The 27,341-nt window shown below is 37.4% G+C and overlaps 1 protein-coding gene across 1 annotated transcript in view; it reads left to right on the forward strand.

Annotated features, from left to right (window-relative positions):
• LOC122754857 (WD repeat-containing protein 49-like) overlaps positions 1-27,341 on the forward strand; it is an 82,355-nt gene that overhangs the window by 38,921 nt on the left and 16,093 nt on the right. The window contains exons 11-14 of the mRNA XM_044003304.1: positions 8,430-8,594; positions 9,152-9,301; positions 15,964-16,148; positions 23,983-24,122. Coding sequence (XP_043859239.1) covers positions 8,430-8,594; positions 9,152-9,301; positions 15,964-16,148; positions 23,983-24,122 — 640 coding nt within the window. The remainder of the gene's footprint in view (positions 1-8,429; positions 8,595-9,151; positions 9,302-15,963; positions 16,149-23,982; positions 24,123-27,341) is intronic.

A 27,341-nucleotide genomic window follows, 5' to 3' on the forward strand; every position in this document is an offset into this window, starting at 1 on the left:
AGGCCAGTAAAGGCAGAGCCATAGTAAAAAAAAATAATAATAAAATAAAATAATTGGAATCAGGGGAGACCTGGGTTAAACCCAGCTCTGACGATTGCTATCCATGAGTCTCTGGGCAAGTGACAGCTACCTCTCTAAGGCTTGGTTTCCTTAACAGAGTCATTTTTGTAAATCTTTGGTGGCAGTCAATAAATGTGAACTATTGCTATTACAATATATAACTTGTGGAAGCAGAAGGGAATGATGACATCCGGGGCACTACATTGAGTGAAGAATTTGCCACCATAGGATCTTTAGGAAAAGAGAATAATAGTCTCTTTGAAGATGACAATAATCATTCCAATGTATACATTCTGGAGGTTTGGGGTTTGTTTTTTTGTTTGTTTGTTTTGAGAAGGAGGGAAAATGGGAGGAAGGAGTCTGGACCTATGATTTCATCAGTATAGACAACTCCATGTGTTCCTGGAGGACATTAAAAGGTTAAGTGATTTGCCCATATCCACACAGCTAGTAGGTTGGAGGTAAGATTTGACTGCAGGTCTTTCTGATCCCAAGGTTACAACTCAATCAGTGGCCTCTCAAAGTCTGATAGATTTCTTTCAAATAATAATTGATCTCATTACTTTATAGTTACATCTCGTGTTCCTATGAAAGTAGATGATGCAATAATGAAGCTGTGTTGCTGGCTTCTCCTCCCTTCTGTTACTGCTGCCCAGAGGAACAACCCGTCAGTCAGGTTCTTGGGCTCTTCCTAACTCCATCAATACTACTGTGTTTTTCAGCTGTTATGAACAAAGCAACTGGCCCCATTTCAGAAAAATGGAGGAGCTCAGGCAAGTGACATTTACAACTGGTTCTAATGACCAAAGATATTGGAAAAAACTAGGCAACTCAGACTGCCAATGGGATGGAGGAGAGCCATCGATAAATCATTTCCTTCTTTCTGGTCTCTGTTCTTCTTCATGCTAAATAGAGAAGATTATGATATTTTAAAAAATAATTTTTAAAAAAAAGCTCTTGTTCTCTGCCAGTCCAAGATTTTACCTCCCTCCTCACTCAAGTCCCATCTTTTGATTTAGAGGAGGAAAGAACAGACAAGGGCTGGCTGCCAAGAAATGCTGAGAAACACTGGAAAGCCCAAGGTCTTTTTATCACTTTGCCTGAGCAGAACCTGGCAAGTTGTTCAAGTGATGACGGCTTCCTCAGCTGAACTCCAAAGCACCTAGGGATGGAAATGAACCATTGCATCTACTCACATTAAAACTGAAGAGCTCAGACAGAGCCAGGCTGACCAAGAAAGGGATTACAGGACACGCTTTCTAAACTAAAAGGACATCTCCATTTTGATAGCAGAACTCAATTCACTTGGACTAGATAGGACAGTTTTGCTTCTCTTCTACAGTATAAGCCAGCGAACCAGTCTTTGGCTTCCTCATGTTTTCTAACCAGAGGAGAACCGCCATGATATTTTTATCTTTAAGTTTGACTTGCTGGAGTTTCCCCAAATATATTATCTTTATTCCTCTTGGATAATGTGGTATAGTTACAAAAGCATTGGACTTGGGAATTCTAAGCTTCGTTTGTCAGTGAGTCAACCAACAGGCAGAATAGGTATGTGATATTAAACAAATTATTTAAGCTCTCTGAGACTTTGTATTTTAGCAAATATTTCTCTGGCCTTACTATCTCAGAGTCAGACTAACTATATTACCCCCTCAAGGATCTGGAAATACTCCTGAGAGGTCAGGGTGTTCCTTCTCTAATGAGCTCAAGATCCCATTCCAAGTATGTTTCTCTCTACTGTTAGCCACCAAAAAAGTAATACCCCAGTTCCCTTTAACTGATTGACATCAATTAGAATTTACAAGGGGATATTTATTTTGAGAATATTTAAGAAACAAGGATGAAAGTACAAATATTTCCCCCTAATACTTCAAGGTCACATTCTTCCCTATAATTCCTTGGTCTCTGGGGAAACAACACAGACTTAACACAGTTTCTATTTAATGTGAGGTTAAATGAGTTAACAGTCATATGATACATTGATACAAAATGATTGACTCCTCATTAAGTCTCATCAAAAGGCATTTATTGAGCACTTAACTCTGTGCCAATCACTGGGCTAATCATCTCAGCTTACCAGTGAGCTAGGTTGGATCTAAAAAGTCTTTCCTTGCTACTCATGTTATCCATGCTGGGCTGGCTACAAAACCCAGCATGGACTTAATTCCTGGATTCCCAAACTTTAGGTGGCTCCTGACCTTTCAAAACTCACAAGATGCTAGCCTTCAATCTAAAACAAAACAAATTCATGGGGCCACATGATAGCCTCAGAGGGAGAAAGGCAAAGCTCCCTCCCCTTCTTCAAGAGGAAGTAACATCAGATACCAGGAAGAAGCAACACCTAGAGGCCAAGGTAGAGTGCCTTTTGATTTTGCCCCCCGGCCAATCAAGAAAGTTCCTCCTCACCATGTGATTAAAAAACTGGAATCAGTTACACAATGTCTACATATGCTCCAAAATCTCTCCAAGGCATTTCTTTTATATGTGTTTTGGAGACAAGCTCCCCAGCTGCTTCTTTGTGGGAAATTACTGTAAAGTATTGAGATGATGTTTAGTATAATTGAAAAAGGTCTGGACTTGGATTTGAAGACTTTATTTCAAATTCTAATACTGCTCTTTGCTACCTGTGTCATCTGGAAAAGTCATTTTACCTCCTAGAGAATCAGTTTTCTCATCTGGAAAAACAGAGATTGGATTAAATGATCCTACAAAATAAAAAACATTATTTGGCTTAATATGGTTTGTATATGGCACAGAGTGGTGCATTGATGCCAGATAACTGACTCCTCATCACTGAAGAGGTGCTCCATGGACAGAGTGCTGAAGACCTGAGTTCAAATCTGGCCTCAGATACTTGCTAACTGTGTGACCCTGGGCAAGTCATTTAGCTTCTGTTTGCCTTAATCCATTAGAGAAGAAGATGGAAAACCACTCCAGTATCTTTGCCATCCCATGGATGGCATTGGCGTGCTATGATCCACAGGGTCATGAAGAGTTGGACATGACTGAAACTACTGAATGACAACATATGGCCCAGCATGTACCAAAAGCATAGATAGGATCCCCTGTAGGACTCTAGGAACATATTCAGTCAGCCTCAGTCTTTAAGTACTAAGGTTTTATAGGAATTAGAGCTTTAAGGAAATTTAGAGTTCATGTTGTCTGATCTCTTTATTTAACAGTTAGGGAAATTGAGGTCCAGAGAAAGGAAGAGATATTAAACAGGTAGTGAGTAAACAATGTCAGAATTCAAACCTTCTGGCACCAAATCCCCCTTTCCACAATATTCAACTTTTTCAGAGGAATTTGTCCTTTGGTTCTGATTTCTGCTGGACTCCAAGGTAATAATCTTTTCCTCCATGGCATTTACACCCTGTGAAAAACTGCTATTCAAGGGAAGTGATAACAAGCAAGAGAAATTATTATGAGTGTAAGGAAAGAATGATGTTATTCCTCCCACTCCCTTCCTCCCTGCACCCCTACTCATGTGATGTAGTAACAAGACTTAGTCACAAATCATAGGATTTTAATATGGCAAAAAGGCATTAAACTAACTGTAGAATTACAGCTATACTAGGAAGTCCCCTGATGCAATATGGACCCCATTCTCTGATGGAATTAAATGGAATTTCTTTGGAAAAGAAAAATTAGACATGCCTTTGCAAGGCTTTAGCTAAGCCCTGGAGCTCCCAGCCAGGAGTGCTTTGTAGAGAAGACCTCTGTCAGGAGGAGGGGAGAATTTATTTTTCCTTCCTCCCACCCCTAATAGTCATTTTTGCCAGCATCAATTTAGAGAAACACTCCATCCAGCAGTTCAAGTGTTTGTCAGTTTGAAGTATTCGAGGCAGATTTGAGAGATCATGGGTACATACGTTCCACAGACACATATCTACAAAAAAGCAGTCTTTGATGTCACAACCATCTTCAAAAAATGGGGCACCTGGCATCAGAAGGTTAAGGTATGGAAAAGGAGCATACCATGGGAACCTAGCTAAATAACCCACCCAGCAGAGTCAATTCACATAAGGATATTTGTATGAGGATTTTATGAAAAGAGAATGAATTCCTAGACTCTGAAGTATCAAAAGTTTATAGCATTTGGAATACATCTATCCTTTATGTGTACCTTGCTACTACTAAGGTTGTGCCTACTCTTACAATGGGCACTATGTATTTTTGGAGAGTGTGCCTTGGGTAACTGGAGAGGATAAATGTTTTCGAAGTACTGTTTTTACTATGTTATCTTTGCTAAGATCTAATAATGTCTACTAGCTTATGGTTAAGGAGAAGCACATTGCTGGGGACTCATGAGTTAGCAGGGTAGACCAACAGGAATCTGAGGTGCCAACCACTTTTGGAAGACCCAACCTGTGAGTGTGAGTGAAAGTTGTAGGGTAGGTACTATATAAGTAAAGAATAGAATGAGATAGATTTGGAGTCCATATGTTCCAAGCATCTCAAAGTGAAGTTTCACCTAGATTTGGCTTCCTGCACATCGTTTAGAAAACTGAACAATGTAATTTTTAAAATGAAAGGGATGGGATGTCACATTAACATATATACACACACATACATACACACACACACACACACACATATATATATATTTTTTTTAAGTGAGGCAATTGAGGTTAAGTGACTTGCCCAGGGTCACACAGCTAGTAAGTGTTAAGTGTCTGAGGCCGGATTTGAACTCAGGTACTCCTGACTCCAGGGCCAGTTCTCTATCCACTGCGCCATCTAGCTGCCCCCTACACATATATTTTTTCTACCTTCAATTCAATTATCTAAAGCAATACATTGCTTATTATGTGCAAGACATTATGTAGTATACTAAGAATATAAAGAGAAAAAAATATAATAATCTCTGGTATGAAGTAGCTCAAGTAGCTTATATTCTATTATGGGGACTCAACATGTACATATAAATAAATAAAAATGCGTGTGTGTGTTTGTGTGTGTGTATATATATATATATATATATATATATATATATATATATACATATATATATATGTCTATACACACACACACACACACACACACACACACACACACACACATATATATACAGAGAGAGAGAGAGAATATTGACCAGGGGAATAAAAAATGACATTTAGAAAGTTGTGGCACCTGAGCTCTGTGAAGGAGAGTTATGTGAAATTTTGGAACCATTTGGGCAATACCTCCCCCACTTAAATTTCTCAGAAATTTGGAACCCTGAAAGATGAATAACCTGGGTTCAAGGTAATCTGTAGGTCCAAATTCCTAAAACTATAGCTGATGAGAGCCTACCAATATATTATTCTTTAATAGTCAGCCAGGTGATACAATTAATTCAAAACAAATATGTTTACTGAAATGTCATAGTAAAAAACAAAACACTCCCATCTACCCCCTCCTCCAACGAACCTGTGGCTCACTCTTCTATAAATACACTTAGTACTAATTGGTATCGATAGCAAACAAAATAGAGCTCATAAGTAGAGAGGCACACATGTAGTGAACAGGTACGGCGATGGCACATAAAGGCAGCTAGGTAGAACAGTGAATAGAGCATTGGACTTGGAGTCAGAAGACCTCAGTTCAAATCCTGGCTCAGATACTTATTAGCTATTTGACCCTTTGCAAGTCACTTAATCTCTTTCAGCCTCAGTTTCCTTATCTTAAAAAATAGGTATAATAATAACTCCTACTGCCCAAGGTTGCTGTGAGGGTAAAATGAGGTATTTGTAAAGCACTTTGTAAACCTCAAAGCACATAACCACTGCTAACTATGATTATTATTGTTATTGTTATGTGTGCAAGGAGGGGCCCCTTCCACACCTGATCTTGGTTGCTCTTTATTGAGCATTGAATATCTTCTGGGTGAGTCACTTCATCTGACCTACATTTTATAAAGTCCATCTTTTAGGTTTCTGGGACTTTTAACTCTTCACAAGACATGGCATCTCTGCTACTTGGCTATAGTCTCCATTGTCTCCAGCTATTGGCTAAATTGGAATCTTGGTTTATGGTACTGTTATGTTCTTTCAGAAGAAACAGGAGCCTAAAACCTAGTACCAGTAAGAGTTTCATCTAGATGAGATGAAGGACTATATACTGCTGTTTTAGCATTTCCGGATGACATATGTTCTTAAGTGCACATGATTCTCTATGGAGGTTGTAGATATGCCCAGGTCTTAATCCAGGTCTTGTGTACATCAGTGTCTGTTTCTTAAAGTCTATATATCCCTCTTATATCCAAAAACTGATCCCTTCTTTTGCCCTGGCGGGGGGGGGGGGGGGGGGGGGGAGTCTCCAATTATTGAGAGAGGAGGAACCTAGCCAAAATGGGAGGGAGACTACCATTCATTATACACTATGAGGAATCTTGTACTGATGCAGTTAGAGAATAGTAATGGTGTAATCCCATGCTCCTCACCTTTATAAAGACATTGACAACCTAGAATAATTGTGGTAGGTGATCAGAAAAGTGAAGGGCCTCAAATAAATGCCATATCAATATGTAGTTAAAATACATACACATATGTACATATGTGTGTAAGCATATTAAAAACTTCCTTTTAAGTAAAACTGAAAAAATTAAATATTTTCTATAAAGCCCTTTACAAACTCCTAGGAAAAGTCCTTGGAAAGGTGAGTGATTGGTTGAGGACAAAAAGGCCTTTCTTAGGGAAATGACTTAAGGATAATAACCAAACTTAACTCTCCTCTTGCTGCCTTTTCCACCCCTGAAAAGATTGGGTTATTTACCCAGCTAAGGGCAAACACTCCTTTATTCTTTCTCTAGAAGTGATTAGCTAAGAACCACCCAAGGGAGGTGTCCTCTATTCCACTGAAAAGGAAGCAACTTCTACCTCCAAGGCAGAAAAGATTTATGATAAAAAATCCCTGGAAAGAGTTCCATTGTCTCTGAAGGGGAGGGGTCCTGGAAGAAATTGAATAGTCACTTGTTTACTCAACAATTCTAAAATGTCCATTCAAACTATATTTTTACATGTTATGATTTTCTTCTAGATTCCTATGTTGCCTAAAATTGTCTTGAAGCAGAATGGGCATAGAGAAACTAAACCAGTTTCATTATCTTTCTCCCCAAGCTAGGGCTACTTAAAATATTAGTTTAATGTGAAATTAAATAAAATTGTTTCTGGAAGACTTTCACCCCCAAACACAGAGTGCAATATGAGTCATTATTTTTCATATATATAAACATAGATATATTTATGTTGTTTGTATTATATACATAACATATTATAATATAACCTGGAGAGGGGAAAACTTATGGAGGGCATGATAAATGTATTTAGGGAGCTACCATGTGAAAGAGAGAGCAGAGTCCTAGTGTGCTGGAGCCAACTTATACAGGAGAACCAATTGTTAAATTTTCAACATGAGCATTTGTACTTCAAAAATAGGCAAGCCTACAAATCAGGGCTCAATAGATTATTTTGCTAATGTCTAGAGTTAAAGTGATGATGAAAATGCTAATAATACAGATTAAATAAAAATGTCTTGTGTTTAAGGAGAATTGTTTGTTAAACATTTACCAGCATTCCACTAAAGCAGACTTATCTAGGTTGGCTTTAAAAGGACTAATCAAGGGCAGCTAGGTGGCACAGTGGATAAAGCACTGGCCCTGGATTCAGGAGGACCTGAGTTCAAATATGACCTTAGAGACTTAACACTTACTAGCTGTGTGACCCTGGGCAATTCACTTAACCCTGATTGCTTCATCAAAAAAAAAGAAAGAAAGAAATCTTTCCAGATTGCTCCAACCTGTAATGATACCTCCTTCCCCCAATTCCTATAGCATCTTTTGTCCAGACATTCATATGATGTATGTACATATAATGCTGTACAATCTCGTGACATCCCTTGTATTTAATTCACAAATTCATACTAACCACCTACAACTATGACATTACTTATATCATTCAGCTTTTCATACACTTATGACTTGGTTTTCCAGCTAGACTGAAGTTCCTTGAAGTCTGGACCTATGTTTTAATCATTTCCAAATTTAATCATTTATATCTCCCATAGCTTTTAAAATATCAACTAATCCCAGCTCCTCATTTTACAGATAAGGAGACTGAGGTCCAGAAAGGCAAAGTGACTTGTCCAGGGTCATACAGCTAGTAAGTAGAAAAGACAGGATTCAAAGTCAGGTCCTCTAACTCTAGATCCTGAGCTCTTGCCACTATGCCACATTGTCCCTATGCTTAACACAGTACTGCTTGGTCCCATGTTAACCAAAGAGAAAGGAGATATATTTTACTCATATCATTTTGGAACTTGTGTTGACATGATTTCAAGACAGACAAAATTTAACAGGAATTTGAAACCAAATTATCTCATGGCAGGTAGTAACAGGATGTCACAACTCCACCATTGCAGTTTGGGATGTAGAAACTGGAATGAAGCAATTCATTTTAAACAACATCCATGGTGAGGAAGAATTGACCTACATGGCCCTAGATATCTCAGGTAGAAGGCTCATCACAGCTGCCAGAAATGGCACTGTCAAGGTATGTGTGAAAGCAAATCAGAGGAACTCTGAAACAATCAAGTTACACATTTTGCTTTCATAGTTTCCATTCTCTTTTATGCCTGGAGATGTTACTAAAGTACTCTATAAACCTTAGAATACTACTACTACTACTTTCTACTTTCTACTTACTAGTAGTAAGTAGAACTTTAATAGTAGTAGTAGTCCAATGTCAGTAAGACATTATCAATGTCTTGTCATTGTCAAAGTAGAACATTGTTCAATGTCAGTTTTGAATTGTTCTTCTTTATACTCTTAGTTGCCTGGAGCATTTAGAGGCTAAGTTTCTTAATCATAGTCACACAGCTAGCATGTGTTAATGGTCAGAACAAAATCCAGGTCTTCTTCATGCCAAGACTCATCCTCTAGCCACTATACCATGCTACTTTTCTATTCACTGGGAGGAAAAAAGAAATAGAAGTGAATATTCCAGAAGGAGTTCCCAGCAAAGACACTAGAATGATCTATCCAGCATTGGCCATGTAAGTGGAAGAAAAGGGATCCTAAAATTTACTCACCTTATTCTTACATATACAGGTCTGGGATATTCAAAGAGGTCACATCTTGCACAAACTAGAGATGGTAGAAGATGCAGAAGTGACAGGAGTAGTTCCAGTTCGAAAACACATATTCCTAACAGTGGGATGGAATCGAAAAATCATCCTTTATGATTGCTCAAAAACTGAGGTAAGCTAGCCTAGAGATAAGGGAGGATAGAGAGCCCTTGTAACAAACAATGGGCTGTGGGACTAGTTAGACAAAAATATGTCTTATTGAATGAGAGGAACTGGATTCTCATCGTCTCATTTATTCACTTTGGGCTCAGTAGTAGGGACTAGATACAAAGCAAAGACAATTGCTACCCTCTAAGGAGTATAAAGATTGATGAAAATGATAGAAAACTTAACCCCCCAAATTACAACAATTACACAGCAATGTACAAATAAGTTCAAATTAATATGCTAATGACATGCTATGAAATGATATTTCTTCCTTCCTCCATTTCAGACTACTCTAATCCATAGTATTGTCCCCTTCTCTAAACTCCTAAGCATCCCTAGACTGAACCATTTACAATGCATCATATTCTTTATTCCCTTGGCAATATCCTTTGTAATCAATTCAACAATTTTTTTTGGTGGGGCAATGAGGGTTAAGTGACTTGCCCAAGGTCACACAGCTAGTGTCAAGTGTCTGAGGCTGGATTCAAACTCAGGTCCTCCTGAATCCAGGGCCAGTGCTTTATCCACTGCACCACCTAGCTGCCCCCAACAAATATTATTAAGCACCTACTACTATAATATAATTATGACTTGGTCCTCTGACTAGTTTGAAGCTTCCTAAAATCAGGAACTACACAATTTATTTTTTTTTATTTCCCCTTAGATTTTAAATTATTTAAATGATTTTTATTAGCAAGCATTTTTTTCTCCCCCCCACCTTCCTTCCTCCCACCTCAAAAAAGAAAAAAAGAAAACCCTTGTTACAAAAATGCATAGTCAACCCAAAACAATTCCTACACAATCGTATCCAAAAATATATTTCTCTCTACATATTGAGCCCATCACCTCTCTGTCAGGTGGTAAGTAGCAGTATCATTATTGGTCTCCTAGAATCTGTTGAATATTAAATATAGTTTTTGCACCCATCCTCCTACAAGATAAGAAACAGTTCAGAGACATCAATAATATCCTCTACAATTTGTTCACCCAGATCAGAAAAAGCTATTTCTGCCTCCTACCATAAGCAGTTACCTCACAGAAACCAGATCAGAGAATGAATTGGAAAACACAATGACATTATTTTGTCAAGAAGAAATATGTAACACATGATCATGTGGAGACTCCCTCCTAAGAAGAGAGCTTGGGGGACTCCCCATTTCTGAGGGTATATATGTGTGGTTTTTTGTCCATAGCTTACAGAGCATTGTCAGTTAAGATCAACCCAAAAGCGATTACCATAATAAGAATGGATGTAACAGAGGTATCAGGATAAGATTACAGTATTCCAAAAAAGGGTTTGGCAAGGATGAGGATGCCCAGATGTCACCATAAAATAGGGATTTACTATCCTGAGGGAAAAGAAGTCACTAGGTAGGGTCTTTTATCTGCTAGTTATCTGGGTTCAGTTTGGAGTTCAATTGAAGGACATTTTGATCCTATTAACCCAGGGTTTCATAAAAAATATGTTTGGATAATAAGGTACCTCCATCAAATCCAGGTGATCCATGTATTCATATTAATAAATCATTGTGGTCATTTTATTGATCAGAGTTCTCAGTTCTTTCAAAGCCACTTTTCTTTATAATGTTGTTGTTATATGAATTGCTCTTTTGCTTCTGCTCACCTCACTCTGAATCAGTTCATACAGACCTATAGCTTTTTAAGATAATCCTACCTTCACCCCTTTGACAGACGAGGAACAACATAAAAATTCTGAGGTTGTGAGGTAGAATAACATTTTGAGAAATCACTTAGTTGCTCAGTAAACATTCGAGTTCCTACAGAGCACAAAGTCATTTAGAAGATACCCAGGTTATATAGAAAGTAAAGAAACCTGTACTTGGCCTTTGAAGGCAAAACAAATATATAATCAGCATAAACATGTTGAGAGAAATGTAGTAATTTCAAGAGTCAGCTGAGGGGGAGGAATGAAGAGGTGAGGTGGGAGAAATAAACCACCAGATTACTGAAGAGAGAAAAGGTGATAGTTATGCCCCTGGTTCATCTAATTACTACCAGTTAGAGACAGACTATCTGCCCCCAGAGAACATTCAGACATTGTCAAGGTGGTCTATTGAATGAACTAGGCTATTCACATTGTAACGTTGCTATCTGTATGGTGACTAAGATTCTAGCTATACTGTCTAAAAATCTAATGAGTGGTCACCAATAAATTAGAAGCTTTAGCAAGAGTTTAGATTTTTAAGCATTTATTAAGGAGCATAAGAATTTGGTGAAGAGAGAGAGAAAGAGGCCTAGATTCAGCTATCTATCTCAGAGAGCCAGCATCTCCTGCTACACGCCCCCCTGAGGTCCTGGAGAGAGAGAGAGAGAGAGAGAGAGAGAGAGAGAGAGAGAGAGAGAGAAAGCCTTGCCCCTTCTTCCTCCCAGAAGCCTCCTGTGAAAACTGGAAACATCCCATCCACAGGCACACACAGCTCCAAGCTAATTGGCTGGTAGCTTTGATCAACAGTACCCACGAGCAAACATCACTTTCTGACACCAAGGAACTGACCGTCCAAGCCACATGGCTTGCCCTCAGATGCCTTCTCCTCATGGCAGAGCCTTCCTACAGTAACTGTCCAGCGGTGGCATCACTCCAACTGTCACAGTCCCCCCTGTCCTTCAAGTGAAGAAACATGGTTTCCTCCCATGAAGCAATAACATTACAGATGCTTATGACTAAGTAAAGGGAATGAAAAGAGAGAAAAAGAAATTGAGTGACGTATTGACAAAGGCTAAAGGGGGCACTCCCCTATTAGCAGGTGGACATCACAAGCAGAAAAACTAGAGGAGGCACTCCCCTTTAGTAAGTGGACATTATAAACAGTGTATACAATGTGGAAAAGAAAAACAGGGAAATGTCCATTTAAGTCTTTGGAAGTCTTTTCTTGCATGATTCTTGGGATGTCCTCTGGGTATAGTCATGGAATGGAAGTCTTTTCAGGGGTTGATGTGTGAATGCTGGTAATCAGCCAGGAAAATTATCTACAAAATTGAGCCTAACACAACTTTAAAATAGCTTTGTCAATAATTAAATCAAACAATGAGAGTTCTCAAAAACATATCTAAAGGAATTCAGAATCTTAGTTGTTGTACATGAAACATATAATAAAACAAAAATTGAAACATTTTCTAAAACTTAATATTACTACACTCCTCTGTGGAGGGTAAATTGAGAAGACAATTGTGATATTAATTTAAAAAATAATTTTTATCTTTGTGTCATCACTTTTTGCATCATCTGCCTAATTATCCTCATGCCATTATGAAAAATTCAAAAATCTAATATAATTGGTAACAGATGTCAGGGCCAAATTCAACACTGTACTTATCATGATACCTGAGATAATTATGGGGGTTACCATAAAAGAACAGAGAAATGATGGGATATGAGTATTCCCACACTTGAGCAATATATACTGCCCATGCAGTATGCCAGGCTTAAAATAGGTAGATGGGATGTATGTCCATGCCACCAAACATATTGGAGGAAACTGAGTCAGACTTAATCAGATGCATGGGACTGAGACGTCCATGGCATCAGGCATATAGGAGGGGGCATAGAAGCCAGGTGAAGAAGGAGATGGGTGGCATCAAAACTTCCAGCCATCTGTACAGTATTGTGGGGAAGAATTAAACCAAGAGAAACTAACCTCAACATTTTTGTCAATAGCCATTCTCTCGGGCGTACCTTGACTTCATGCATGTCTCTCCTTATGAGACAGTTCAATGTCTGCTCTTGCATGTATTCCTCTTGTGATCAGATGGCATCCTGGCCAAGTGGCATCTGATAACTCAGAATGAAGGCAATTAATGTCTTAAATGATAAATTCCCACAATCCAAGTCTCATATGGATTTAAAAATTGAGAATAATAATGATTGCAAAAAATGTGAATGTACCTTGACTCAGAATATAATATAAAATTATGCAATAATTCCAAATAATACCTTTTTTTACTAAGTATACAAATACTTTTGTGAAAAATCAGAACATATTTAAATACAAGTTAAAACACAACACAATCTTAAAAGAATAAGAATCTTTACAAAAATAAGCCCATACTATTGAGTTCAAAATGTAGTTGCAATAGCATAAAAAATAAACCCTTATGTAACATTTAAACTGACCTTTTTTAAAATTAAAAAGAAATTTAAAAAAAATAATATCTAAAATACCCAAATAGCATATTATTATATTATACAATATATCCCTATTTATGGCAATAATAAATTAGATTACATAAACATGAGAAAAGGAAAAAAAACTTTTGCAAATGTTCCCCTCTTTTTAAAAAAATATGCTTATCAAAAATAATACTTCTAGAATTAATTTACACTTGTCATGGAAACCAATTTACCAGAGAAATGCTTTATAGAGTTTGATCAAATAATCAGATGGAAAAAAACAAAAACAATTTAGAATATGGGAGCACAATACTCCCAGAGTTAACACTGCATTATGAAATCAGAACCATTTTACATTGTTTCAAAATTAGATACATGAATGAATAGAACAAAATACACATGGAAGAATAAAACTGGGGAAATCTAAATGAATATGAACTCAACATTAATAAGAGTATTACAAAATATAAACTTGATCACGTGAATATAAAAAACTTTTACAAATATTCCCCTTTTTATAAACTAAGTATAGGGGCAGCTAGGTGGCACAGTGAATAGAGCACCGGCCCTGGATTCAGGAAGACCTGAGTTCAAATCCAACCTCAGACACTTAACAATTACTAGTTGTATGACCCTGGGCAAGTCACTTAACCCCAATTGCCTCATCAAAAAAAAAAAAACCACCTAAGTATAACACACAATCTCAAAAGCATAAAAATCTCTATGAAAATAAACCCATACTGTTAATTTCAAAATGTAGATGTAATAGCATAGAAATCCTATGTAACCTCTGAACTGATATTATTTTTCTGAGTGAATTTAGAACACTTTTGGTTCTGATATCTAAAATCCCCAGTACTCATATTAATACCTGGCTGTTCTACATTTCTGCAAAATATGTCTTCTTGAAATATGATGATAATTGTCATTTTTATTCATCTTAAGTTTGTCTTCTTTAACCCCTTTATATTTTCTGTTGGTCCTTTCATAATACAAATGATTTATAAGGTTACTAATTAAAGACAAAAGCAGATTAACAAAATTATGAACAAAATGAGCATATTTGGAATTCAAAGCGTTTTCCAAGGTTGGCTTGGGAGGACCACAGCAGGTTGAGTCAGAATCACAGCCTGGCTGGGGTAGGTAGATAGGTAGGTAGAGCTGACTGCTCTGGCAACTGAGTAGAAGCTGCTAGTGCAGGCTGCGCATGTGTAAAATCAGGACCTGAGGAGGGTGGAGGAAGTGGGGTCCGGTCCGGAGAGGAGGGGGCAGGACCATCTCTCCTACATGCTGCACAGCTGGAGAGCTACTAGGGCAATTTGAATCAAGCTTGGTTTCCAACTCAGGCCTGGATTCCCTTCTCCCACTGCTACAGGGACAAAGGCTTCAAGAGGCTGGGTCGTTGCCTCCAGGCATACAAAAGGAGAGAAACACTCAGTGTTACAATTTGAAAGAAGTGCAGGAGTCAGAAGTTTCTCTGAAAAGATATGGTTGGGAGAGGGGAGGATATTTATATTCCCTTGTGTGAGCACTTTGTTTGTTCTTCTAACAAAAATAAAAATAGAAATAGAAAATCCACAAAAACAAAGCATTAACATGATCTTCTGCCCCATTTGTCTGGTTAAACAGACTAAAATCAGAAACAGGATACTTAGGGATTTGAAAAAACACATTTGAAAATTTAAAGAGAAAACAGCAATACTTCTAAAGGGACATGCTAGAGGAAAATTTCTTACCCAACCAGAAGATCAGAAGATCAAGGTTCAGCTTTCCTCTTCATGGTCAGCCATCTGTAAAGTTGCTATCTGTATGGTGGTTAAGATTCTAGCTATACTGTCTAAAAATCTAATGAGTGGTCACCAATAAATTAGAAGCTTTAGCAAGAGTTTAGATTTTTAAGCATTTATTATGGAGCATAAGAATTTGGTGAAGAGAGAGAGAAAGAGGCCTAGATTCAGCTATCTATCTCAGGGAGCCAGAGTCTCCTGCTCCACTCCCGGGAGGTCCTGGCAAAAGAGAGAGAGAGAAACGGTGAGAGAGAGAGAGAGAGAGAGAGAGAGAGAGAGAGAGAGAGAGAGAGAGAGAGAGCCTTGCCCCCTTCTTCCTCCCAGAAGCCTCCTGTGAAAACTGGAAACATCCCATCCACAGGCACACACAGCTCCAAGCTAATTGGCTGGCAGCTTTGATCAAAAGTACCCACAAGCAAACGTCACTTCCTGATGCCAAGGCATTGACCTTCCAAGCCACATGGCTTGCCCTCAGAGGCCTTCTCCTCATGGCAGAGCTTTCCTACAGTAACTCTCCAGCAGGTGGTGTCACTCCAATTGTCACAACATTGAAGAAGGGTGAGGGGCTGTGGGGATGGGGACCAGCAGTCAAGTGATCTCCAGGAACTGTCTAGGTCCTGGAATTTGGAAAGAATTTGCCTGTCCTAATTTGGGGAGGTGAAATGCCCCTTCTGTTTGCCCATATTAGTACAGTTCTTTGGCTCTCTCTAGACTCTATATGTGCCTGCAGACAAGTCTTGGAAAGGGGGACAACTACACAAGGAAGATATCTTAGCTGTGGATTATTGTCCTCCTCTTGACCTCCTTGCTACCGCCAGCTTTGATGGGGAAATTATCATATGGAATGTGGAGACCCAGAGGCCCCATCACTATGTCAGAAAGGTGCCACGTGAAAGGTAAGGATGTCATTTTCAGAAGCTAAAATTGGATGGATAATAAAAATGCCGAACATTCACCTAGTTCTTTGCTGTTTACCAAGTACATTACTAATAATAACAACAATAATAAATAGTTAGCATTTATACAGTGCCTTAAGGTTTGCAAAGTGCTTTATAAATATCATCTCATTTTATCCTCACAACAATTCTGGGGGATAGGTGTTCTCATTATTTCCATTGTACAGATGAGGTAACTGAGGCAGAGAAGTTAAGTGACTTGACCAGGATCACAGAGCTAGATAAGTCTAAGGCCAATTTGAAATTAAGTCTTCCTGACTCCAGATTTAGTAGTCTATATTTTAAGTACCATCCGGCTACTGCTCATATATATAATTTCTTTTGACTCTCACAACAATTCTATGAGAGAAGTAACAATAATAGTACTTTAAAAGCATTTTTCTGGCAACAACCCTGTGAGGTAGGTGCTTAAGCATATTCTTCTGCTTTTATCAAAGAGAAAACTAAACCTCAGAAAGGTGAATTGCCCCAGGGTCACATAGCTGGTGGGTAAATGACAAAGGTGGAATTCAAACCCACTTTTTCTGATAACAAATCCAAATTGCCTTGAAAGCTAAGAGAGGGTAGGGTCAGTTACAAATGACTTTTCTCCAAGTTTCACTATTTGGTGACCAGGTGAAATGGAGACCTTATTATTAATAAGTTGCCTTTTCCATAGTCATTTATTACTGCTATTTTAAAAAAAAAATTGTGGGATAATGGGGGTTAAGTGACTTGCCCAGAGTCACACAGCTAGTGTAACGATTGAAATGACGCCACCTGCTGGAGACTTACTGTAGAAAAGCTCCCCCATGAGGTAAAGGTCTTTGAGGGCAAGACCATGCATCTTTTCTTTGGCATCAGGAGGTGACATTTGCTTGTGGGAGGAAAAGGGAGGAGCCAGGTGCTCTGACTCACTGGCTCTTTTCCTGTGCACTCTGGTGGCAGCTAGAAATGTGCTCTCCCTTTAATAGATAGATGAATCTAGGCCTTTCCTTCTCTCTTTACCAAATTCTTATTCTCCTTAATAAATGCTTAAAAGTCTAACTCTTGCTAAAGCTTATAATTTATTGGTGACCACTCATTAGATATTTTAGACAGACTAGCTGGAATTTTAGCCCTTAACACTAGTAAGTGTCAAGTGTCTGAGGCCAGATTTGAACTCAGGTACTTCTGAATCCAGGGCTGGTGCGTTATCCACTGCACCACCTAGCTGCCTCCTATATTACTGCTATTTTAACATAAATCTCAGAAAATTTTGCCTTTCACTAAAGACTCATATTAAGTTATTCCTATAATATCTTTATAATGGGGGAAATATTCTGTGAGGGGTTTTTTCCCCCTCATAGCTTGTCCTAAGAATTTGACAGAGGGAGAGACAGACAGGCAGAGACAGAGATTATTGTGTTAGGCAAGGAAACACCACAGTCCCTACTCTCAAGGAGCTTACATTCCAATGAAAGAAAACAACATATAAAGACAAGGTGGGGTGGGGCATGACTGTATGGGGGAAAAGGGAAAAGGAAGACTGGAGTTAAATCATATCAGTGAGTGAGTTGCAAAGGAAGTGCACAGCTTAGCTGGAATTTCTGATGATATAGGAGTTCTAAGTAAGAACTCACCAATTATCATGTCAGCCCCTGTATGGTGCTATCCTGGGGTTGGAGGCAGGGATCCAGTAGAAGATAACAGGTAAGACAGTAGTACAGACCAGAAAGTGAAATAGAAAAGAAGAGCTACAATTTGTGATTTAGGGGAATTGCCAATGTAAACCAACAAAATGGGATAGTAGTAATCATGCTTTTTAAAGAGCTGAACTAGTATGACTTAGAGCCAAGAGTGCTAGACTTGGGGTCAGAGCCCAGAGAGGGAATCTTGTATCCAATACTCACTAGCTAGGTGATCATGGAAATCACTTAATCTCTCTAGGTCTATTTCTTCCTCAACAAAACTAGGACAATAACACTGGGACTACTTACCTCATAGGGTTGTTGTAAAGAAGGAACTTCATAAAACTTAAAACACTACAAAAATATGAACTATTATGATTACTTACCTGGGGCAAATAATTTTTGCCAAGCAAGCAGATAAGTGCTACCTGTGGAATCTTCCTAGAGAAAAGAAGTTTGCATTTTTTAAAAATGAATCTTATGACCTCATCAATTTTTTTTTTTTTTGCTTATGGCATTTGGGGGTCAGACTCTACCATAATAAACCCAATAAAATTTCCCAGGGATAACAGTGCCATTTGATTAGAGGAGGCAAGTTTAATGCCAGACTTCCCAGATTAGACTTCTATGATTTTTCAATAATTTTTTCTTCCTTCAATTCCATCTCACTGAAATTTCTTCACATGGTAGGAGTCCTATAAGATGAAACTCATAAACAGTCAAGATTTTTGGATAATAAACATTGAACCAATGTCATCATTCAGTACTTAAAGTTATTGTAATCTAATTCCTGCTCTAGAATGAGGTACATGGAAGTTGGGGGCACAGAAAATATTTTCTCTGTTCTTTCTTTTTTTTTTCCTACTTTTACAAATATTAGGGTTGTAATCCCTTATTTGTTTATTTATTTGATTTTGGTTTTTTGATGGTTCTTAATTTTACATATTAAACTAATTTGTAAATTAACTAGTTTATATACTAAAATCCCATCATTACTAGAACCCTTCTTCAACCCACCTTAATTCTAATGCATTCCCTCTATTAATTATTTCCTATTTATCCCATATAGAGTTTGAATTGTATATATTTGTTTGGATGTTGTCTCCCCCATTGGATTGTAAACTCCCTGAGGGTTTGCTTCTTTTTGTATCCTCAGTGCTTAGCACAGAGCTTCACATATAGTAGTGTTTGGTAAATGTTTACTGACTGACACATGCATACATATATGCGTACATGTATGTATATATGCACATATATCTGTGTGTATAAAATACATTTTTTCAAGAAGCAGTCTCAAGTTCTCATTCAGTTCCCATTGTATACCTTTCTTCCATTTCACTGTTAGAGTTTGAAGGTGAAATGACTCATCATGCTTCTTAATATTCATTCCCTCATGTGAATCCTTGCAATGGGGAACATCACTCCACTCACCCAACAACATTTGTTGAAACCAAACCAAAGCAATTAATGGCATTATTTTCTTCTAGTCAGTCTTTTCCTGCCTGCTTTTCATTTTATGGAGGAGGTGCTCAAAATGCCTAAGTACTAAAAGGGTAAGGTATTCACACCATAACAAACAGGAAAGTTGAAATCATCTCACCTTCAGGTGTGACCACAGCAATGATGCATGATCTATTTAGTCTTCCTTTTCATTTCACTTGGGAGCTAAAAAAATAAGTCCAGGGACAATTCCATTTGCAAATCTTAGCTATAAAATGTCCAGAAAGCGTTGACCCCCATAAAAGTCAAATATATCCTATAGTTGCATCTATAACTCATGTAAACTATTTATATACCATTCCCATCACAAGGAAAAAAAAAACCCCACATTTATGGGATCTCTATCTTTATTGTTGTTTGAAGATCATTTGCTTCAAGGGAAGGCTGGCAATCAGTAAGCTAGAAGAGTTTGGGAATTTGAGTCTGGCCAAGCACAGGAGGGATCTAGTAGAAACCATAGGTAATTTAGGTGAAGAATCAAGGCCATTATAGGGGGAAACAATTAAGTAGCAAAGATTCAAACAAGGAAGTAGAATCCAATTACAAAGGACTTATGAATAAAAATGCTATCAACTTTGGAGGAAAAAACTGATATATAGAAGTAGATATGTGTGCTTCTGTATATATGTGGAAGCATACATATCTACTGAGAAAACACCTATCAGATTGGTTAATGTGACAGAAAAGGAAAACAAATGCTGGAGGGGATCTGGAAAAATAGGGATACTAGTGACTTATTGATGGAGCTGTGAACTGGTCCAATCATTCTGGTTTTATGTTGTGGTTTTGTTGTCATTGTTTTATATTGTGTGTTTTTTTTTTGGTGAGGCAAATGGGGTTAAGTGACTTGCCCAGGGTCACACAGCTAGTAAGTGTCAAGTGTTTGAGGCTAGATTTGAACTCAGGTCCTCCTGACTCCAGGGCCAATGCTCTATCCATTGTGACACCTAGCTGCCCCTGGTCCAATCATTCTGGAGAACAATTTGGAACTATGCCCAAAGGGCTGTAAAACTGCATACCCAGCAATATCACTACAATATGATAGTTGTAGAATGGTAGCTAAGAGTTGTTTGCATTTCCTATCATCAATCATGATTTAAAATATTTTTTTCATGTGACCATAGGTAGCTTTGATTTCTTCTTCTGAAAATTATATCCTTTGACCATTTATCAGTTGGGAAATGGCTTTTATTTTTTATAAATATGACTTAATTCTCTATATATTTGAGAAATGCAGCCTTTATCAGAAGTTATAAATTTATTTGCTGGTTCTTACTTTCCTTCAAATTTTGGCTACATTAGTTTTGTTTGTGCAATAAAAATGTAATCTCATGTAATCAAAATGATCCATTTTACTTCCCATGATCTTCTCTATCGTTTGCTCATAAAGTCTTCCATTTTCCATAAAACTGACAAGTACATATTTTTCTATGCTCTAATTTGCTTATCATATCACTCTTTATGTCTCAATTATATATTCATTTTTACCTTATCTTAGTCATTTTGACCTTATTATTGTGAGATGTTCTTTTATGCCTAGTTTCTGACAAGCTACTTTTCAATTTTCCCAACAATTTATGTCAATAGCAAAAGCTTGGGTCATTGAGTTTATCAAGCACATTCACAATTATGATTTCTCATTTTATTTCCCTCCATCCTATTATGTTTTATCCTTCTCTTGCTCTGTCTTTTACCCTGTTCCTCCTTAACCATCTCTTTTACTCTTGACCACAAAGCCTCCCTTAATCTGCCTTCCCTTTTATCATTCTCCTCCTTTTTTCTTATCTCCTTTCCCTCCTATTTTCCTGTTATGTAAGATAAATTTCTTTACTCAACTGAGTTTGTGTGTATATATATGTGTGTGTATATATATGTGTGTATATATATATATGTGTATATGTATATATATATATTCTTCCCTCTTTGAACCTGTTCAAATGAGAGTGAGGTTCAATTCTTTTTTATCCTCCCCCATACCCCCCATCCATTTTCTCATTCATTATAAAAGTTCTCCCTCCAAGTGTATCCATATTTCCACCCATCATTTTTTTTGAGGTCATTCCAACATAATCAACTCACACCTTATGTGTTCTTTCTATATAGACTCCTTCTCACTACCCTAATAATGTTAAAGTTCTTAGGAGTTAAATCTATCATCTTCCCATATAGGAAGATAAACAGTTTAATCTTATTAAGTCTTGTGTGATTTCTCTTTTCATGTTTACCTTTTTGTGCTTCTCATGAGTCTTATGTTTTAATGTCAACTTTTCTATTCAGCACTGGTCTTTTCATCAAGAATAGTTGAAAATCCTCTATTTAATTAAATATCCATTTTGCCTCTAAAGAATTACAATTAGTTTTACTGGGTATGTTATTTTGTGTTGTAATTCCTAGCTCCTTTTCCTTCTGATTGTTTTGTGTGGCAGCTAGTAAATCTTATGTTATCCTGACTATAGCTCCACAGTATTTGAATAGTTTTATTTCTGTCTCTTTGAAGTATTTTCTTTGATTTGGGAACTCTGGAATTTGGCTGTAATATTCCTAGGAGTTTTCATTTAGGGATCTCTTTCAGAGGGTGATTGGATCGATGTCTATTTTACCCTCATTACCATATTCATTCTCATCAACCGAATTTCTAAGTAATATAAAAGTATGTGTCCATAGTTTCTTGATTAATTACCACATACTCAGTCAACCAATTAGCCTTTGTTAAATATTTACTCTGTGAAAGATACTGTGCTAAGTACTGGGTATACAGACACCAAAAAGCAAAACCAACGACAAAAAAACCAACAATGAAACATCCTCTTCTCTCAAGGAGCTTACAGTGTATTGAGGGAGATACTCAAATAATTGAGTATTTAATCCTCAAATTTCAATATTTTATATTAATTTATCTACTAGCTCAGAATCTCTACCCCAGTTTACTCAGTTAATAAACTGGAAATACCAATTTTCCCATAAGCAATTGCTCAAATCTCTCTATATATCAAAATACCTAATCTCTTTGTTTTATGTAGCACAGTATCTATCATAGAATAAGTCATTTTAAATGCCCATTAGCTGTCTGATTGATTAATATAACAGGAAGCCACGGAAATGTTTTCAACAAGGACATGACTTAATCAGATATATGCTCTATAAATATCAAATTTGGTAACTGTTAGAAGGTGAATTGGAAAGAGGAAGATATAGATAATCCAGTTATGAAAGTATTGTGATAGTTTGGGCAAGAGATGATGAGAATTTGGAATAGAGTGGTTGTGGCATGAATAAAGAAAGGAATAGATGCAAGAAATGCTGGAGAGATTAAAAAGACAAGATTTTAGCATTGTTTGGATTTCTGGGGCAGATGAGAGTGAGGAGTCAAAGATGAATCCTATAGTGCAAACCTAGGTGACTTTTGAAAGTGGTATCTTCAATCAAATAGGAAAATTGGCAGGAGGTTTAGGAGAAAAGATAATGAATTCTGCTTTTAAAACAAGTTCAAGATGTCTATAACAAATCTTGATGGACAACCCAGCAGTGAGTTAGAGATATGGGATTGGAGCTCAAGAGAGTGATAAGGGCGAGTTACGTAGATCTGGGAGTCATATAAACAGAGATGATAGTTGGATCCACGGGAGCTGATGAGCTCCCCAAGAGTGAGATGGAAAGAGAAAAAAGAAGACCCAAGAGACCTGATACACACACACACACACACACACACGGAGAAGAATATAAATGATGATCCTGCAAAGGAAATTGAGAAGGATCTTTACAATGCATAGGAAAAGAACCAGGACAATGCAGTGTGAAAACCCATGAAGGAAAAAGCATCCAGAAGATAGGGTTCGTCAACAGTGCCAAAAGGTGCACAGAGGTCAAGAATGATAAGGAAAGGGGAAAGTTCATTGTATTTAACAATATAGAAATCATCGGTAACCTTGGAAAGAACAATTTCAGTAAAGTGGTGGGAAAAGAAACTAGATTGTAAGGAGTTGAGCAGTAAGAGGTAACATAATGAAGGCAGAGTCTGGATAGTTGTTTTCTTCAGATTTTAAATGTAAAGGGGGAAAGAAATATAGAACCATAGTTTTAAGGGGTCAAATGAAGAGTTCTTTAAGATGAAAGAGCTCTGGGAGTATTTAAAGGCACCAGAAAATGAGCAAAGGGATAAGCAAGCATTGCTAAGAAAGACTTGGGGATTTGCTTTGATTGATTAATGGTCTGTAATTGGCATATTTATCACCTTATATAAAAGTACTTCTAAAATTCTTGAAAAATCTTTTCTCCTAAGTTAGTTAAATATTCTCCTATATTTTAATTGATTTTCTAGTTCCTTTTTTTCAGAGACAGCCTAAAAGTAAACTTCATCCCACAACCTATCCAAATTATCACAAATTCTGAATTGAAAACATGTGACTAGAAGAATTTGTATTCTAACTATACTCTTTATGCTAAAGTTTAAAACCAATTGACTCCTTTGTCTAGAGAGAATAGCGCAAGAGGAACTCCTGAATAAGTGAGCTTTACTTGCTTGAAGAAAATTATTAAAGCAATAAAGCAATTATTGAATTATTGAAAGTTAAGCAATTCTAGTTCTTTTCACCTTTCCTCAGAAATTTCATTTTTATCTATTTTAGTTCACTGGGTCCTGTCAACAAACTACTATTCCTACAGCATCGTTGCACAGATCACTCTTTAAAGAAATCTGCAATTCTCATAAGTGCTGAGACAGGAACCCTCCACTGGTGGAGCCTCTTTGGGAAAAAGATGGAATGTGGTAAGATACAGGCTATGTATGTCTCATAGCCTCAAAGACCTTGAGGCTAAAGTATGGTGCAGAGGAAAACTGATGAGGAGACTTGGGTTCCAGTCTTAAAGCTGTCACTAAGTAACTATGTCAAGTTTCCTAATAATTCTGAATGTCAGTTTCTATATCTATAAAAGTAGGTGATTGAGACTGGAAGGTGCTTCCATCTCTAAAATTCTATTATTATACTTCTACTTTTAATTGACTGGCTACTACGTTTTCTGGTTCCATAAAGTCCACTACTGCCCTTCACCTACTCTGTACTCTAGTCAAATTCTTGCAGTTCCCTAAACACACCCTATCATTTTCCACTGCAGTACCAGTGCTCATGCTTCTTCCTTCACCTAAAATGTGTTTCCTAAAATATATATGCAAATGTTTTTTTGTTGTTCAGTTCTTTAGTCATGGATGAGTCTTTATGGTCCTGTGAACCATAGAATTCTAATAGTATTCATGGAGTTTTCTTAGCAAAGATATTGGAGTAGTTTTCCATTTCCTTCTCCAACACATTAAGGCAAATAAAGGTTAAATCACTTACTCAGGGTCACACAGGTAGTAAGTGTCTGAGGTCAGATATGAACTCAAGTCTTTCTGACTCTAGGTCTAGTGCTCTGTGCTCTATGCCATTTAGCTGTCCCAAGATCAAACATACTGGAAAGGCCTATGGTCCTAACACCAGATTGAGCTGGACCAACCCAGTTAATAGCAGAGCGACTCATTACCAGGAGGTTGGTCACCAAATAATAAATCCCTTTGCTGCAACCATCAGTGAAAAAAATAAAGGAGAGGAAAAAATGGTCTTCTGTTCTATGCAACCTGATTTGGCTTTCCTAGTGAGAATGGTATAATTATGAAAAAGGGGGGAAAGGATGCTCAAACTCATAGTTTTACTTATAAACAACTTCATTTTAGTACTTTAATTTGAGATCTTTGTCTAACAATCAATAAATCATCATACTGTCCTAAAAATTAAAACACATCAATATTTAAGAACTCACAATTAATGAAATCAGACAAAAAAAGGGAAAATGCAGCTAAATTGAAGGATAGATTACAATTCTCCTTATAGATTCAAATAAGGAATTCATAGGCTCATAGAAATTGTTGATTTGGTTTCATCAAATATCCAAAGAAAAATAAGGAATCTCATTTCATAGGAGAGTTGGTTATATCACCTTGCAATGATTTGGATGAGCATAAACAAAGAGAGTATCATGATAATTGCAGCTTATGCACTAAAATCCAGAGCCTTATTCTTTTGGTATAATGATAAATATATTTGCCTGTCATGTGAGAGACTGGGGTTCAATCTCTTGATGTGGAGAGTATCTCTTTCCTCTTTGAGGTGGAGAGGTGTGGAATGAATAAGCATTTATTAAGCATCTATTATATGCCAAGAACTTTGCAACTATTATGTCCTTTGATCCTCACAACAACCCTGGGAGGTAGGTGCTATTATTAGCCCCATTTTATAGTTGAGGAACCTAAGGCAGAAGTTAAGTGATTTGCCCAGGGTCATATAACTAGTAAGTGTCTGAGGTCAGATTTGAATTCAAGTCTTCCTAACTCCAGACCTATATGATATAGAGGAATGCAAAGTAGATTTAGAATCTCTAAAAACCTGGACTTGGAATCAGGGAGAATCCTCTTCCTCAGTTCAAATCTAACCTCAGACACTTACTAACTTTGTGACCCTGGGCAAGTCACTTAACCCTGTTTGCCTCTGTTTCCTTATCTGTCAATGAGCTGGAGAAGGAAATGCCATACTACACCAGTATCTTTGCCAAGAAATCTCCAAATGGAGTCATGAAGAGTCAGATACAACTGAAATGACAGCAACAACTATAAACCATAATCCTTTGAGCATATACAAAAGACCAAGAATTAAAAGTAGAGAAATTCTATAAAGAACTATACAAGATTTCCCCAAACCAAATCAATAGATGCTTTAATACTCAGAGACACTGAAAATTATGTTGGATGATATGTTTCTTGTCTAGAATGTGAAAAAAGTCAAAAGCTTATAGACTGCTAAGAGAACTCACACTTGTATATCAGGGATAATTTCTTCAAGAACAGAGTTAAAAGGCACTATGCCAAACAACATAACAAGAAATGAAATTACCTATTGTAATAGTAAATGACTAGCTACTGATGGGCAAGTCTTATCAGAATTAACTGTCCCTATTCGGTAAGACCATCAACTGGTTAATCTAAAGCTTAGTCCACAAACCAGCACTTATTAAAGACCACTATGTGTTGGGCACTGGTGATATAAAGCCATATTTTTATGGCTGTGATTCTTGGAACACCACAACCTGTAAAAAATGAAAGTTGGGCAGCTAAGTGGTGCAGTGGATAGAGCACCGGCCCTGGAGTCAGGAGTACCTGAGTTCAAATCCGGCCTCAGACACTTAACACTTACTACCTGTGTGACCCTGGGCAAGTCACTTAACCCAAATTGCCTCACTTAAAAAAAAAAAAAATGAAAGTTACAGGTGACCCAAATGCAATGGAGAGAGGCATTATGGTTCATGTGGTGCAGCCTATTTTCAGTTTTGACCTATGTGCAAGAAGTGGTAAAGGGGATATCATTCAGAAAATGTGTGATTAGGCAAGGAAGTGAGTCAGTCATGTAGAAAGAGAAACAACAGATGGATAGCCAGCATGCTTCACCAATAGTACAACCTTTTACTCTTCCCAACCATAGCCATATACTGAGTACATGGTCATAACTTTTAATGTACCATTTTTCAGAACTGTGACATCTCCAAGATTCAAACCTTTGGAATTCTCTCCAATCACAAGCTCACATCCACCTACCCTCTATCACTCTTGTACAAAAATTAAATGTACTCTCTAACCTTATCAAAACTTCCAGTCTCTTGACCCACCCCCATTCTCTCAGTCCATTCCTTCCTCCCCGATCTGGTTTTATTTGCTTTTCACACTGAGCCTTGAATCTATGCTTGGCTACTCTGATTCCTAAACTTATGAGTCATTTGTCCTTCTGATCTTTGCGAGACCTTGGCTTATGAATCCTAATCCCTGGATAACCTCACCATCCAACTTTTCCACTGTTGCACCATGAGCAGTGATGAAGAAAAATCACAAAATCGAACTGATTACAAATTAATCACATTCTCTCAGCTGAGCCCTCACAATTACTCGGAAAGCTCTCTATTCCAC

Source organism: Dromiciops gliroides, chromosome 4 (assembly GCF_019393635.1).
Source record: "Dromiciops gliroides isolate mDroGli1 chromosome 4, mDroGli1.pri, whole genome shotgun sequence".
In the NCBI taxonomy this organism is placed as follows: Eukaryota; Metazoa; Chordata; class Mammalia; order Microbiotheria; family Microbiotheriidae; genus Dromiciops; species Dromiciops gliroides.